At 41.1% G+C, this 16,218-nt stretch overlaps 1 protein-coding gene across 1 annotated transcript; it reads left to right on the top strand.

Moving 5' to 3' along the window:
* Positions 1-1,095: 1,095 nt before the first annotated feature.
* LOC119876163 lies at positions 1,096-15,339 on the top strand. The gene is made up of 5 exons (XM_038533707.1): positions 1,096-1,130; positions 5,854-5,884; positions 9,968-10,069; positions 11,334-13,311; positions 15,248-15,339. The coding sequence occupies exons 1-4, from the start codon at positions 1,096-1,098 to the stop codon at positions 13,167-13,169; spliced, it is 2,004 nt and encodes a 667-aa protein (XP_038389635.1). The 3' UTR covers positions 13,170-13,311; positions 15,248-15,339.
* Positions 15,340-16,218: the final 879 nt, after the last annotated feature.

Genomic DNA, 16,218 nt, shown 5'->3' with positions numbered 1-16,218 from the left:
GAAATCACTGATTTGAGCTTTGGAAATGCTGTTTTGAGATGTCAATTAGATATCCAGGTGGAAATTTCAAAAAGGTAGTTGGACTTAAGAATCTTGAGTTTTGAGTGAGATCAGGACAAGAAAGGTATATTCATACATAAAGTCTCATAAATATTATTAATGAAAATATTCTTCCCAATATGCAGATGGAAAAAAAAAACTGAGGTCTATATAGGTGCATTTTCAAAGGCCACATGCTTATAAATAATGGAACTATAAGTTGATCTAGCTTTGCTTTATGAAATATACCATAATCTTTCTTTTTAGCATGATTTAAGTTCTAGAGATTAAATATTCCAAATAAATCAACTCCAATGCAATGCTGAGAAGAATGACTTCTTAGTTATCCATCCTCCTGCTTTTGGGGGAAATCTGACATTTTTCTTAAAGTCAAAAGAACTTGAATTCATTTGATTAGTCAATAAAAATATATACTGAAAATCATTATGTGCTAAACTCTCTTCTAGATATTGACAATTCAATAGTACATAAGACAGATATACCTCGGTCTTAATGAAGGCTACTTTCTGTAAGCATATAACTAATAGTGTACACTTTTGGACTAATTTAACTGTTTTTGTATCACTGAGAAAATGAGTGAAGATGAGGGGTCAGGGAAAGCCTTAAGCAGATTACCAAATGTAAAGAGGAAATAAGCCATTTCTGGGTCTGGGGGGTGGACATGGGAGAGTGGTTGGGGATGGGTGTGAGGAAGACATGCAGAAGGCAGGATGTACCAGGCGTGGTGGGAGGTGGGGAGGGGGATAGGAGGACATAGTAGGCACAAGGAAGCAAGTGAAAAATTGCTGAAATAGGAGGAAGCTTTGTCAGCTGGAATAGTCAATAGATGCAAATTCCCATTTATTTGCTGATAATTATTTTTAAACAATTCAGAACCATTCACATCTTTTTGGCCTATAGATTTTTTATTAAGGCCATCTCCAATAAATACACAAATGAATTCCCACCCTAAACCACACGTACACATCTAAGAAGCATTACCATAAATTGTGGTCCTCCAAAGCATAACGTTAATCCTTATTCCAGCAGTCTGAGATGGGGAGAAATGGAGAATTCAAGACCGGTATGCTGTAAGTCATGGAAATCATAGACCTGATAAAGCTCAGCAGAAGAGGGAAACCAGAATTTGGGCTCCCGCTGTGTTACATTAGGTGAGAAAATGTTTCTGTGACATATATAATCTCAGGTCAAATGCACTTCTTTGAAAAGATTGTGATTTGTTGGGACAGTCCTTCTGCTAAACGAGGCAATGAAATTCCCCCAGTTCTCAGCAACCAGACAAATGTCTGTCTTTTCTAGACTGCCCTAGGTGCCAACAAATGCCAACTTGCTGGGAGAAAGGACACCATACTAAACATGCCTTCCATTAGATTTGGAGACCTACTGGTATCTTTGACCTCTCTGGTCCTTTAGGTCCTGAATCTCTGCCTCTGACTACAGTGCCAATGAAAAACAGTGTCTGGGGGAAAATGCAATAAATTGGTAGTAAAGGATAAAAATATCAATATGTTCCAGAAGACACTTAATCCATGGAAAATACATATATTCTGGTTCACAAAGGAAAAAAAAATGATAAAGGAAGACATCTATTATTTCAGAGATAAGTGTAAATAAAGACACCCAAGTGGCAATTTAATTTCTCTCACACATATGTAGTCCATATTGTCAATAATTTAAAAATGAAATATGCAGTTTTCCCCCTAGGTCAGAATATAATTAAATGCTTCAAGTCTTACATGGAGGAGGAGTAGACGTAAATATCAAAAACCCAAATACAACCTACATTTACGTAGAGTCTTCCACTTTACAATGCACGTGCTCACGTTTCCTTTCATTTACATTTCATAACAATACTGGTGGATTTATTAGTTCCAGTTTGAGAGTCAGAGGATGTAAGCAAGCTTCCAGGTTTCAGAATACAACAAATGATAGACCCAAGGTGCTGAATTGGGTCCTAATATAGAAAAACTTCAATTTTCACAATTCCTCCCAAATGGGAGAACTGTATTCATTAATTGCCACTTAGCATGCTACTTCTCCCATACTCTCTCTTCCTTCGTGTGTTACAATAAGTGAGTAAAAGGAAAAGAGACATTATAGTATTTAATTATAGTCATCTTTTACTTCAGGATTTTGCATGTGATTTATAGAAATTAAAATATTATAACTTTGATAAACTTTCTCATCCATATTACACAATGACATTCAATTTCTTCAGGATTTAGGTCATATATAAGATAACTTTTTTCAATTAAACATAAAAATAGCAACATAATTGATAGTGTTTTTCTTGAAGAATCTATTCATATATCCACATTATGAATGCCAAGGTCTTGCTCAAACATTCTGACATTTCAAAGTCAAATGAATCTTGGCATTTAAAAAAAAAAGCTATTTGCCTGGAAAAATACCTGCAATTGTACCAAAAAGCCTATACAAGCTAGTAAAGAAACCAATTACATCCTAAATTTAAATTGGGATTTATAAGCTCTTCTGTCGAAAAGGAAAACTTGGAAAGGAAGAATAGGTCATAGAAAATGATTAATTTCTAATGGGAAAGAATCCTCCATAAAGACTTCATTTTAGGCACATGCAGGGAGTTGCAATTATACTCTATCCTGACTTAGCCAAAAGAAAAGGAAAATAAAACAAGTTCTTCTTTGTAGAAAGAGAAAATAAAAGAGGAAAGATGATTGCACTACATGGAAAGGTGGTATACCAGTTTTGTTTTGTTTTTTTTTTTAATATAACTGGCAAAAGTCAATTGCTTTTCTAGATCAGAATAAGTGGAATAGAAATTCTGCATGGAAAAGCACTTTAAATTCAAACAGAATTTCCTGTAAAATTTGAGGAGGATTAAAGGTTTATTAGTAATTGGATATCTGTGGGATTGGTATATATATATATATATATATTCATTGTGTTAATTTCTCATGGAAGCTTACCAAAAGCATAATGTTAAATCTCTTGAACTTTGTTCTACTTATAAACATATAGGTTAATTACTTCTTTCTCTGTGACACCAAGATGGTTCATAGCAATTTTTAACTTTGCATTGCCTTTCTGTATTGGTTGCCAAATATTTTTTGGACCAGTTCATCCAAACCTTTCCAATTCCACTTGTAATTTTGCATTGTGATTTCTTTTCCATCAAATCACTTAACGTTGAAGAGAGCAATAATGACATAGACCAGGTATCCGGGCACCGTCTCCCCTGGTTGCAAACAGGATATTCTTATGATCCAGACATTCTCTTCCTCAGGAGTCATGTGAGTGATGGCCAGTGTGATGTTAGTGAATTTTCCTAAGCCAAGATAAGGCAAATGAATCTCAACTTTCTCATCTTGGGAAAGCCAGAAAAAAATGGCCTGGACCTTATCTGAAAAAATTAAATGAAAAATTGTATCCCAAAGCTGCCACCTTGCTCCTGCCTTCAAAGAGATCCAGTTCCTGATGCGCCCATCTCCCTGTTCAACTGTAATATAAGAAGCAGAGGCTCCTGGATAATTATTTTAAATCTTAGTAAAACTAAGCCAGAGGAGCAGGTGTCTAATTACTATCTAAGCTCAATTGCTTTATTTTTCTGACTGAGACAAAAGATTACTAATGTAAATAGCAAAATGACTCAATCTGTATAAAGTTGTCTTAGAATCCTTCTTTTTTTTTTACTTTAAAATAAAATACACTAAGTAACTGATCCCAAATATAGTATTAATTTCATTTCCTCTTGACCTAAGTGGAAGTAAATACAATAAAAATATGTAGGCAACTGTCCATAAAAAGCTCACTTATTTGAATTTATTTTCCATCTTCCCTCCTCAAGGTGAAGGAAAGGCAGGTATTGCATAGAACAGAACTTCTCAACCTACCTTTGGTAACAGAAGATTTTTTTTTTTTTGTATGTCTGTTTGCTTTTTTAATTCCCTATTGGTCACAGACCAGACCAATAATTCTGTAAATATACATACACAAAAAAAGGTTGGATTTTGCACTTCTACCAAATCACTGTAGACATTTCTAAATGCTTCCTCTCACATTTTGTACTAATCAGATAGCAGACCAGTACGAGCTTGCAGGTTAGAAATCATGCAGCACACTGATAGTTGCACTGCTGAGAATATTTTAATTATTTGTTCTTGTGCTTATTCCTCCCATAGGGCAATGTACTTGGAGCTGTTTAGGATAGGTTTATGTCTTATTTGTTGCATCCATAATAATAGAATACTCCCAGGAACATAGTGGATGACTACTAGATATTAGTGCACTGAAGGTTTGAGTGAAATGATTGAAATCCTTTCAAAATACACAAGAACCCTGGACTTGTCTGACTTGGAAGAGCCAGAAAAGTAGAATCAAACACCACATTATTTTAAAGGCAAGAGCAAAGCTCACGTATTTACTCCCTTATCTCAAGTTCCGTACACCTCAAGAGTGCTTGGAATTAAATTAGAGTAACTTTCAGCTCTTAGAGAGCATTTGTAAATATAGTGGGTCAACCCAGGCTATGAAATCAGAAAAGCCTTCGATTGATCAAGCCAGGGCCGATTCCCATAACAAGCACTCATGGGGAATGTTCCAGATTGCACCTTGACAGAAAATTCCCTTTTCTTTCAAATAGTCACACTGATCCTTACCTTGTGTATTAATAGTCTGCTAAGGCTGTCATAAAGAAATCCCACAGGTGGGGTAGTTTAAACAGCAGAAATATATTTTCTCATAGTTCTAGGGGCTGTAAGTCCAAGGTCAAGGTATTGGGTGGTTTTTGCTTCTCCTGCAGGCTCTTCTTGATTGCAGATAGCCACCTTCTTCCTGTGTCTGCATGTGGCCTTTTTCTTGGGGTATGTGTACTCCTGGTGTCCTCTATCTTTTCTTATATGATACCAGTCCTATTGGATTAGGGTCCCACGTTTATAAAGACTTTACTTAATCTCAATTGCTTCCATAAAAGTCCAGTCTCCAAATCTAATCTCACTAGAGGTTAGAGCTCAACATATGAATTAGGGGGTGAGAAAGGGCACACAATTCCATGTATAACATGTTATAAACTAGAGATGATCTATGGGGAACAAGTTTGATGGCATTCACCTCATATTGAGCTCCCGTTAAGTCATTATTATTAAAAATGAAATTTCTTGTTACACTATGAGTTGATTGTTATCAATTCCAGTCATGTACTAGGACTTTACAAACTTCTTTAAAAGCAAAATCCAATCAAATGAATGCTTTAACGAGGAAGAGACGAGGGTCACTTTGTTAAAAAGAAGAAACATCATAGTTACTGTAGGGCTACACAAGAGTGGTGATATGCTAGAAAGGTACATTGATGATAATAATAATAATAATATAACCATAATAAAAGCACTGGTTTAAATTAGCAGACTGTAGAGGAGAAAATGAGGACCCAGGTCATTCAATCTCAGTTAATGACACTGACATCTTAACCTTGCCTTAACTTGACGAATTAGCAAGCATTTGAACCCATCAGGGATTTCATTTTTTTGGCAAGTTTTTTTTTTTTTTTTTTTTTTTTTTTCAGAAACCATGATTACTAATCAACAGTTGTATTTTAATAGGGTCTCCATCGTGGCTTTCTGATGCAGCATGAATAATTGCCTACCATCTGTGTTGCTCGACTTTCATAACAAACCTCACCTACTGAATTGAAAACTAAACGTGTTAATCTATTCACTGCACTGAGCTCATGCATGAAATGCAAGAGAATGTCAGAGAAATTATCCATTTATTGACATAGCCTTTTAATTTGTTCTTCCATTTTTGCTTAATGTTTTTCAGTCTGTCATTTGCACCACCAACTACCAATATGGTAGGTGGTAGTCTAGCTTCTAGCTGTTCCCATTTGTAAACACTCAGTATCAATAGTTCCTGACTCATAAGCAGAAGTAAAACTCAAGACCTATATATCAAAATGACTTTCATATTAGACAACATTTTTTTATATAAGTAGCCTAAACTATGGACATATCCATGTATTAAAGTATATTTTATTTGGTATCAATACTTGTTTTATATTTACAATATATGCTCCACTTCAAATTTCAATCAAAAGTGCTTCAGAAGCAGTAGAACCAATCAACAGAGGAAACACTGTAACAAAATTAGTATCTGGGCCCTAATTCCATTTTACTCCAGTTTTTTAGTGATGAGTAATTTATTTCAGCTGTAAAAAAAGACTTTTTTTTCCAAAACTACTCTTTGCAATAAGAGCATGATCATATGTGTTGTAAGATATTTTATTGTGATCTTATTTTTTTCTCACTCTGATATATCAGATTCAAAACAAAATACAAAAAACAAACACAAAAACCCTCAGGGTGATTTTATCTTCCTGCTTTCCTTTCCAAGAATACTCATTCTTCAAAGCATTCCAAAGCAACTGGTCAGAACGCATGGTAGGAGGATTAAAAACTTCTTTGTACCATAAAAGCTCCACAAAACAACCCCCAGTTAGGTGCTTTAAGAGAGTGGTTCAATACCAAAGGTAGGAAAAGTGAACTTTCTCAAGCCTTTCCAGACTACTGTACCAAGTAAAATGTTTCACAAAACAGTGATTTTTTTTCCCCCCTGATTTCTGTTCATACACACAATACTCTAGGTAGGGGATGACAACCCTTTTACACTAAGCTTCTTGCCTTGCAGACTGAGTCAACGCCCTATTGTGACAAACCTACAATCAGAAAACAGAGTTACTGGGGAGAATTATAACTGACTGCCAGGAAAAATGTGGATAGAGGGCCAGTTCAGCAGTATTTTGTAAAAGGACGTATATCAATGATGGTTATCATGTTGAACTAAGAACCAGGCCAGTTCTCATGCTCTTGAGGCACATATAAGTTCATGCCATTGAAGAAAGAATTCAATGGTGATTGATACTAGACTTCTTACCAAACTGGGTGAAGGGAAAGTGACCTTGATATTTTAATAAAAGAAAATAATAAATGAAACAAAATAAAACTATCAAGTTTTATGATAGCTTTAAATAAAATCTTGATTTCCTTGATTTCCAAAATAAATTTTCTCAAGGTTATTCTGTATTGGAATTCAATTATATGTAATAAATTTTGTGAGATTTGTTTTTAAGAATTAATGAATTCCAAACAATAAGTAATATATTTCACTTAAAAGGTAAACACATTCCCAAACACTGCCAATCTAATGTCTTAATTAAAACTCACTGCTATTGCAAACTCTTTGGCTGTCTGCCAGAAATTTTTAATTCTACACCAGTTTTCATGGCACTATATTATGAAAATCTTAAGTGTGCTCAAGCCATTATTTTGCCTTTTCTATCCTGCTTTTATGAGAACTTTCCTTAACCTTGAATTCAGTAAATAAATAGGTAAATATTTTAAAATATTTTTGCATAAAAAGAATTTGAGAGCAAGCAAGAGAGAGCATGACCAGTGGGGCAGAGGGAGAGGATAAGTAGGCTCCCCACTGAGCAGAGAGGCAGATGTAGGGCTCAATCCCAGGACCCCAGGATCATAACGTGAACCCAAGGCAGACACTTAATGGACTGTACCACCTTGGCACCCTGAATGTGGAGCTTTAATAGTCCTGGGTAGTGATAAATACAGGTAGAGTCTCACAACATTTTTAGGTAATATATCTTCCTTGGAAAGGTATTCAGAGGGTTTTCTTTTACAGAAAGTCACATAAGCTTTCTCTTAGAGTATAATTATAATTTATTAGGGAAAAAAAGTGAGCTTTGTGTATTCATTCTAACCATATAAAAGCTATTGGTATGCTCAACCAGAAAACATACTCTCAACTATAGAGAACAAACTGAGGGTTGCTGGAGGGGAGCGGGGAGCTAAATTGATGGGCATTAAAGAGGGCATTTGTTGTGATGAGCACTGGATGTTGTATCTAAGCAATGAATAGCTAAATTCTACACCTGACACTAACATGACACTATATGTTAACTACTTGGAATTTAGATAAAAAACTTAAAAAAAAAAAACATTGGTACAAAATTAATTTTTGAGATTTTATATTAGATGGTTTATAGGGAGAGTTCAAGATTCATCTCTGCCTTATGGTAGTTTTCAGTTTAAGACATATTCATATATATGAATATGAATATAGCACATATATGTGAAATAAATGAACAAAATAAATACACCAACACATTTATATGTAAAACATTTTATTTGTTAATAGATTTTTCTATCTTTGGCCAAAAAAGTAGCAGTTAATATTTAAGTCCTACGTGCCAAGCATTGTGCTTTATTTCTTTTATTTACTCAACAAATTTATGAATTGATGCTATTACCATTTTATTGTTTCGTGACAAGGCTAGTGGTGTTCGGATCAGGATTCAAGCCCCAATTGTCTGACACAAGAGTGGTACTCTTTATGCAAGTGGAATTCATATAAATATAGTAAAATGTTCATACAAAAACTTTCTTAAGTATCAGACCACTTACAGTGAGCTTAGACTACTACAGAGGTTAAGCTGCATTCAATTTTAGGTGATGCAGACAGAAAACAAAAAGACAATGATCAGGTAACAAGGACATGATTTTGTAATTTGTTACCACTAATAAATAAACCGCCACTTAGGTAAGCTTTTTTTTTATTATTTGTTTATCAAAAGAATGGGTATATGGTCTCAATGTTTACTTTCCCTAGATTGTTCATGAAATCCAATAGATTCAATCTGCCTTACACGCAGATAAACCATCTACAGACAAAATAATGCCTATTTGTTGTTACACATTTTATAAAATGATTAAATATGCCAAAAGTAGGAAAATGCATAATTTTAGTTCCATTTGTAAGAGATTATGAGGAAGACCCCTGGGTATTTCAGGACAAATTGAGAGGGATAAGACAGATGTGATTTCTTTACTGGTAATTTTTAAAAAATTAAACAGGATTTCAGAAGCTATTAATAATATGATGGTGATGACGATTGTGAAGATAAAGTCAGGGAAAGAGACACATTTCACAGATGGGACAAAAATTATCAAGTTTGGTGGATTTGAGTAGAGGCTTACTCTGTAATGCTTTGAAATTCATCTTATATTTTAGTTTTGTAGTAAGAAGCAAGCAGAAAGTCATTGTTGATTTTAATTAAAAGTGCATCACAAGGAAATTAACACCATGATGGAACTTAGTGAACTTTAATAATTCAAATATTTTATCAACCACACTTATTAATATGAAGAAAACTGTCAAAAGAGGCTGAAATATAAAGAGCAATATTTTTGTCTCTTACTTCCATGTAACAATCTGAACAAATTCTCTTTGCAATTTAACTCTAAATCAAAGCTATTAAACCCTTTGATGATGTTTTGGTACAATCCTTCAAAGGCCTCCAAAACCCATTCTTTATAGTCAGTTATAGCACAAAGAATCAGTTTTCCAGTTTGAAATACCTTTAGTAATGCTGTGGATTATTTTTAGTCAATTCTAACTCATGTTATTTTTGAGAACATAAAGGAAGTTTATTGTGTGATAAAATTGAAAATCACAAGATGTGTATTATGTCAGAAAGTGATGGCAGATAAATGTCTGATAAGAATATCTATTATAAAGTGAGATGGAATTGAAATATAATAGACAAGAGCCTTTTTAAGAAAATAAATTACATTTTATTCCACATTCTCATGTTCTATCTCTTTGCCTCACATATTATATGCTCTATTTCTGTTCATAAAATGTTATTTAATGCAGTATAAAGGTTCACATTTGCCATTCTATAATTCTTTTGCATCATAGCACAATATTAACTGAAGACTGCCTAGTGATAGGAGAGCATGTTCATTGAGTTTTTCAAGCAATTTCATTTTCCTTCAGAGATGTTCAAAAATAAGACAAAGATTTAGAGTGCCTTACTTGTCATTTGTTCACTGTCATTGATAAAAATGACACTATCTACTAGTTACTGCAGATTATAGATCATGACCTACTTTGTGACTCCAGTTTAACTGTTAAGGTGAACTGGTCAACTCTTATTCACTCGAACCTAAAAGTCAATGCCCAGGTAAGTTCTTAGAGGGACTTTTCCAGTCTCAATTGCCATGAAATGAAGAGTGGAGAAAAATGGATAGGATGGAAAGAAGAAGCAATGAAAATAGAAATGAATATGAAGAAAATAATCAAAATCTATTTTTTAAAATAAGTAAAGAAAAGGGTGCCACATTTTTTGTTGAGAAAAACCTAACATTAATCACTTGCACAAAACTACAGGTGTTTATGAAGGGTAAATGTTTGGAGAAGGAAATATGTAATGCTGGAGAACATGCTATAATGAAAGATGAAGTCGGCGATGGCTGGTAGTTGACATAAAAGATGATGATAGTGGTTGTAGTCGTGATAGAGAAATTTGAAAAATGGTTTTGAGTTTAGAATAGCAACTTTTCTGTATCAGTAAATATTTTATGAAAGTTTCAAAGACTCTAATTATTTAGAAATATATTGTAGGGGCACCTGGATGGCTCACTCAAGTTAAGCGTTCCACTCTTGGTTTTGGCTCATGTCATGAGCTCAGGGTCTTGGGATTGAGCCCCCACTTGGGCTTCATGCTCAGCAGAGAGTCTGCTGGAGGTTCTCTCTCCTTCTGCACCCCTCATCACGCATGCACTCTCTCTCTCTCTCAAATAAACAAACGAATGAATAAATAAATAAATCTATCTTGAAAAAATATACTGTAAAGTTTTTCTTAAGGATAGTAAATTAATTCACATTAGGAGATCTTGGGAAATAAGACTCTTAAGTTTGTAACTTTTAAACTATGACGACATGATTTATAGAGAGAAATAGATATGGAAGATAATTAGAGAAGTCAAAACGTTTCTAAAATAACAAATGTTGGGGCCAGGCGGGAAGGGAAACTCCTCAAGATGGCGGATACGCCAAAATGGCTGAAGTTCCTGTCACCACCTCCACTTGGGATGACAGCTTGAGCAGACCCTTACACCTCTCCTTTGGACTTCCTCAACCGAACCCAATGCCCTTCAAACCCCAGAGGAGGAAGTCACCTTTGACTGGTCGAATTGCAATCCTTCCTTTGCATAGTGAGGGTCACTCTGACTGGTTGGATTGCAATCCTTCCTTTGCATATGAGCCAACCAATAGGAAACCGTTCTGCCTTACAACGTTATGTAAACCCCCTACCACCTTGTCTTGGGGCGACTTCCTCGACTCACTCTCTTTCCCCCGTGAGTCGGGGAACCTCGCCCGAGGGTGCCTGCAATAAAATCTGTTCTTGGACCCTCGCTTGCCTTGGCGGTCTCATTTCCGTCTAGTTACTAAAAAAACTTAACATTTGGTGCCGAAACCCGGGAGGAGATCGAGCCCCTGCAACAGCACGGAGGCTCTCTCCTCTTCCGTCGGACTGGAACTCCGCTCTCTCTCTCTGCTGGGGTCACCGGACTCCTTGCGGTGAGTGTTCCCTGGTTTCCGACCCTCTCCCGGGGCGCCCTGTCCTAATCGCGGCCGCGTCAGGGCAAACCCTCCTCCGCCACCTGGTGGCTCCGCGGTTCCGGGGAGTAAAGGAGACGTCCTTACTCCACGGTGACCACTTCTGTAAGCAGCAGCTCAATTCACAGTCGAGGGGACGCCCTCCTCCAAGTCTTGAGCTGATACGGGAAGGAGCCATGGGAACCTCCCAGTCCAAATTCGATTCCAAAACGCCTTTAGGATGCCTACTGGCTAATCTCCGAACTCTGGAGTTAGACCAGGATTTACGAAGGCGACGCCTTATCCATTACTGTACCGTCGCTTGGCCTCAATATCGGCTGAATAACCAAGCGCAATGGCCACCTGAAGGCACTTTTGATTATCAGATACTTATGGACCTTGATAATCTCTGTAGACGCCAAGGCAAATGGTCTGAGGTGCCCTATGTCCAGGCTTTCTGGACCCTGCGCTCCAGACCAGAACTCTGCTCTAGCTGCTCAACCTTTCAGGTACTCCTAGCCCGCTCTCCCCCGCCGACTCTTCCCCACTCCACCTCTAGAGACTCCAACTTGGCCCCTCCATCCCCCCTCGTGGAGCCTCCTGAAGATCTCTCCAGGCCCCCTGTAAGGGCCCCACACCTGTCTCCTCCTCCCTACCAACCGGCTCCCCAACAACCTGTGTCCCCGACTCCTTCCTCAATCTCCGAAACTCCAGGCCCAGGCCCAGCCTCGAGCATACCCTCTCCAACCGTTCCTCTCCTCCCAGCCCCAGAACCTCAACCACCTTCCAGCCCCCTCCCTTCTCCTCCTATCTCTGCCCGTACCAGATCCAAAAACTCTTCCCCGGACCTGGTCTGCCCCTTGAGGGAGGTTGCAGGGGCTGAAGGGGTTGTCCGAGTCCATGCGCCCTTTTCTCTACAAGACCTATCCCAAATAGAAAAACGCTTAGGTTCCTTTTCGGCCAATCCCGACAACTACATCAAGGAATTCCAATACTTGGCGCAGGCCTATGACCTAACCTGGCATGACTTACATGTCATCCAGACCACCACCCTCACCACTGAGGAGAGGGAACGTATCCAGGCTGCTGCCCGGGGACACGCTGATCAGGTCCACCTTACCGACGCCACAATGGCGGTCGGTGCTCAGGCGGTCCCCGCCGTAGAGCCAGGCTGGGATTACCAAGACGGTCAAGATGGCCGCCGGCGCCGCGACCACATGGTCCGATGTCTCATCGCTGGCATGCGGGCGGCCTCCAATAAGGCCGTAAATTATGACAAGATCAGAGAAATCATACAGGCCCCTGACGAAAACCCGGCTATATTCCTTAACCGGCTGACCGAGGCATTAATTCAGTACACTCGCTTGGACCCGGCCTGTCCCGCGGGGGCCACGGTTCTAGCCACACATTTTATCTCTCAGTCAGCCCCAGATATCCGCAAAAAATTAAAGAAAGTCGAGGAAGGCCCTCAGACCCCCATTTCTGACCTAGTGAGAATGGCATTTAAGGTCTTTAACTCCCGTGAGGAAGCCGCAGAGCTGAAGCGACAGGCCAGACTCCAGCAGAAGGTTCAGCTACAAACCCAGGCCTTGGTAGCAGCCCTGCGGCCGCGGCTCCAGGAGCCAGCAGAGAGGGGGACCCACCCGCACCCCACCGGGGGCCTGCTTCAAAGGCGGGGCTGAAGGCCATTGGGCCCGTCAGTGCCCCAACCCGAGGGCACCAACTCGACCATGCCCTCTCTGCCATTTGATGGGCCACTGGAAATCCGACTGCCCTAGCCTCAGGGAATCCTCGGCGCCTCAACGCGGGGGAAGACCCGAGACGGTGAGTCCAGCCTTCCAACTGCTCGGGTTGGAGGACGACTGACGGAGCCCAGCCTCGGCCGCCCCTCTCACCCAGGCCGAGCCCAGGGTCATGCTCCAGGTAGCGGGTAAGTCCATCTCCTTTCTGCTGGATACGGGGGCTACCTATTCTGTTCTGCCTTCCTACGCGGGACCTACTCAACCCTCACCAGTCGCTGTTATGGGGATCGACGGGAACTCCTCCACTCCTAGGGCCACACCTCCCCTTACTTGTAGCCTGGATGGGTTCCCCTTCTCTCACTCATTCCTGGTGATTCCCTCATGCCCAGTGCCCCTGCTGGGTAGGGATATCCTCCAAAAGCTAGGGGCAACTATTCATTTGTCCCCCTCTCCTCCCTCCTCACCCTCAGCTCGTCTCATCCTATATCTCTCCACTCCATCTACTCCTACCCCGGATCAATTACCCTTCGTGAACCCCCAAGTATGGGATACCTCGGAACCTGTAGTGGCCTCCCACCACCCTCCCGTCAAAATAAAACTCAAGGACGGTTCCAAGTTCCCCTCTAGACCCCAGTTCCCTATCTCCCTCCTCCATCGCCTCGGCCTCAAACCGATCATAGAACGACTAAAGCGTCAGGGACTTCTGATTCCCATAAGCTCTCCCTGTAACTCCCCCATCCTGCCGGTCCGTAAACCCTCCGGAGCTTATCGATTGGTTCAGGACCTCCGACTCATTAATGAGGCAATAGTCCCTCTCCATCCAGTGGTTCCTAACCCTTATACCCTGCTATCCCATATCCCTCCAAGCACCACTCACTTTACGGTGTTGGACCTGAAGGATGCCTTTTTTACTATTCCCCTACACCCCGATTCCTACTTTCTTTTCGCCTTCACCTGGGAAGACCCAGACACACATACCTCTGGACAATTAACCTGGACTGTCCTACCCCAGGGGTTCCGGGACAGCCCCCATATTTTTGGTCAGGCCTTGGCTGCAGATTTACAACAATGCCTCCTTAAGGCTAGTACCTTACTACAATATGTAGACGACCTCCTCCTCTGCAGCCCTGCCCTCACCATCTCCCAGGATGACACCACCTCCCTACTTAACTTCCTAGGGAGCAAAGGGTATCGGGTCACACCCTCTAAGGCACAACTCTGCACCCCTTCGGTCACTTATCTGGGAATCCACCTGACCCCCACCTCTAAATCTCTTACCGGAGACCGTATCCGCCTCCTACGAGAGCTCCAACCCCCTCAGACGGCAGATGAAATACTTTCCTTCCTCGGGTTGGCTGGCTTCTTTAGACACTGGATTCCAAACTTTTCTATTTTGGCCCGCCCCTTATACCAAGCGGCAAAGGACACTCCCCAGGGTCCTCTCACTGATCCCTCTTCGGTCCGCCGCCTGTTTTCCAAGTTAAGAGACTGTCTCACCGCTGGGCCGATACTAACTTTGCCTGACCCTTCAAAACCATTCCACCTTTACACTGAGGAGCGGTCGGGTTCAGCTACTGGCCTTTTGGCCCAACCGGTTGGACCTACTTACCGGATTATAGCCTATCTATCTAAGCAGCTAGACAGCACCGCCCGCGGATGGCAGCCCTGCCTTAGGGCGCTCGCAGCTGCTGCCTCCTTAACTAAGGAGGCTCTCAAATTGACTTTGGGACAACCCCTCGTGGTTTACTCCCCCCATCGACTTGGGGATCTTCTTAGCCACCGATCCCTGGCCCACCTAACCCCCTCTCGTCTCCAACTCTTCCATCTGCTATTCATCGAAAACCCTCAAATCTCCCTCTCTACCTCTCCCCGCTTAAATCCTGCAACTCTGTTGCCTACACCTTCGCCTACCTCTGAACCCACTCACTCCTGCCCGCAGCTCATAGAGGATCTCACCCCTCCCCACCCTGGACTCTCTGATCAGCCATTATCCAACCCTGACCGTATACTCTTTGTAGATGGCAGCTCCTTCCTGGCTGCGGATGGTCGGAGACACGCCGCCTATGCTGTAGTCACCCCAGAGACGGTAGTGGAGACAGTCCCCCTCCCAATTGGGACTACTTCCCAAAGGGCTGAACTTATAGCTCTCACCAGGGCTCTACATCTATCTAAGGGACAACGAGTCACCATCTACACCGACTCAAAATATGCCTATCTCATCGTTCATACTCATTCCGTCCTCTGGCAGGAGCGGGGATTTTTAACCACCAAGGGGACGCCTATAGTAAATGGACCTCTCATTGCCAAATTGCTTGAGGCCCTTAGTCTGCCCACTGAGGTTGCAATCGTTCACTGTAGGGGCCATCAGACTTCTAAAGACATGGTCTCCATAGGAAATAATAAGGCTGACTCAGTGGCCAGGGAAACGGCCTTAAGTAACCCAATATCTCCCATCCTCTTCCTTAATACCCCTCATCGACCTTCCTACTCTATAAAGGAAACTCAAGCCCTCCAGGCCCTGGGAGGAAAGGCAGAAAGTAAAGGATGGATTTACATCCGAGGGAAGATTGCCCTCCCAGAAAACCTGGCCCATACCCTAATTACTGATATCCACCAATCTCTCCATATTGGCCCAAGGGCACTGAACCAGTTTCTCCAGCCCCTGTTTTACTATCCATCCCTACCTAAGGTGATTGAGGCTGTCCATAGGGCTTGTAAAACCTGCTCGGCCGTAAATGCACAGGGAGGAATCCGCAGGCCGGGGCCTAACCATCAGCTCCGAGGCCATCAGCCCGGTGAAGACTGGCAGCTGGACTTCACTCACATGCCCCGCCATAAAGCCTTTCGTTATCTACTGACTTTGGTTGATACTTTTACAGGATGGATTGAGGCATACCCCACAGCCAGAGAGACTGCAGATGTGGTGGCCACAATCCTCATTGAGCACATCATCCCGAGGTTTGGGTTACCCCGGACCCTACAGTCAGAC

The sequence above is a fragment of the Canis lupus genome, chromosome 3 (genome assembly GCF_011100685.1).
Source record: "Canis lupus familiaris isolate Mischka breed German Shepherd chromosome 3, alternate assembly UU_Cfam_GSD_1.0, whole genome shotgun sequence".
Classification (NCBI taxonomy): domain Eukaryota; kingdom Metazoa; phylum Chordata; class Mammalia; order Carnivora; family Canidae; genus Canis; species Canis lupus.
Note: the sequence above shows the minus strand (reverse complement) of the source record. Positions and strands in the feature narration are given on the sequence as shown.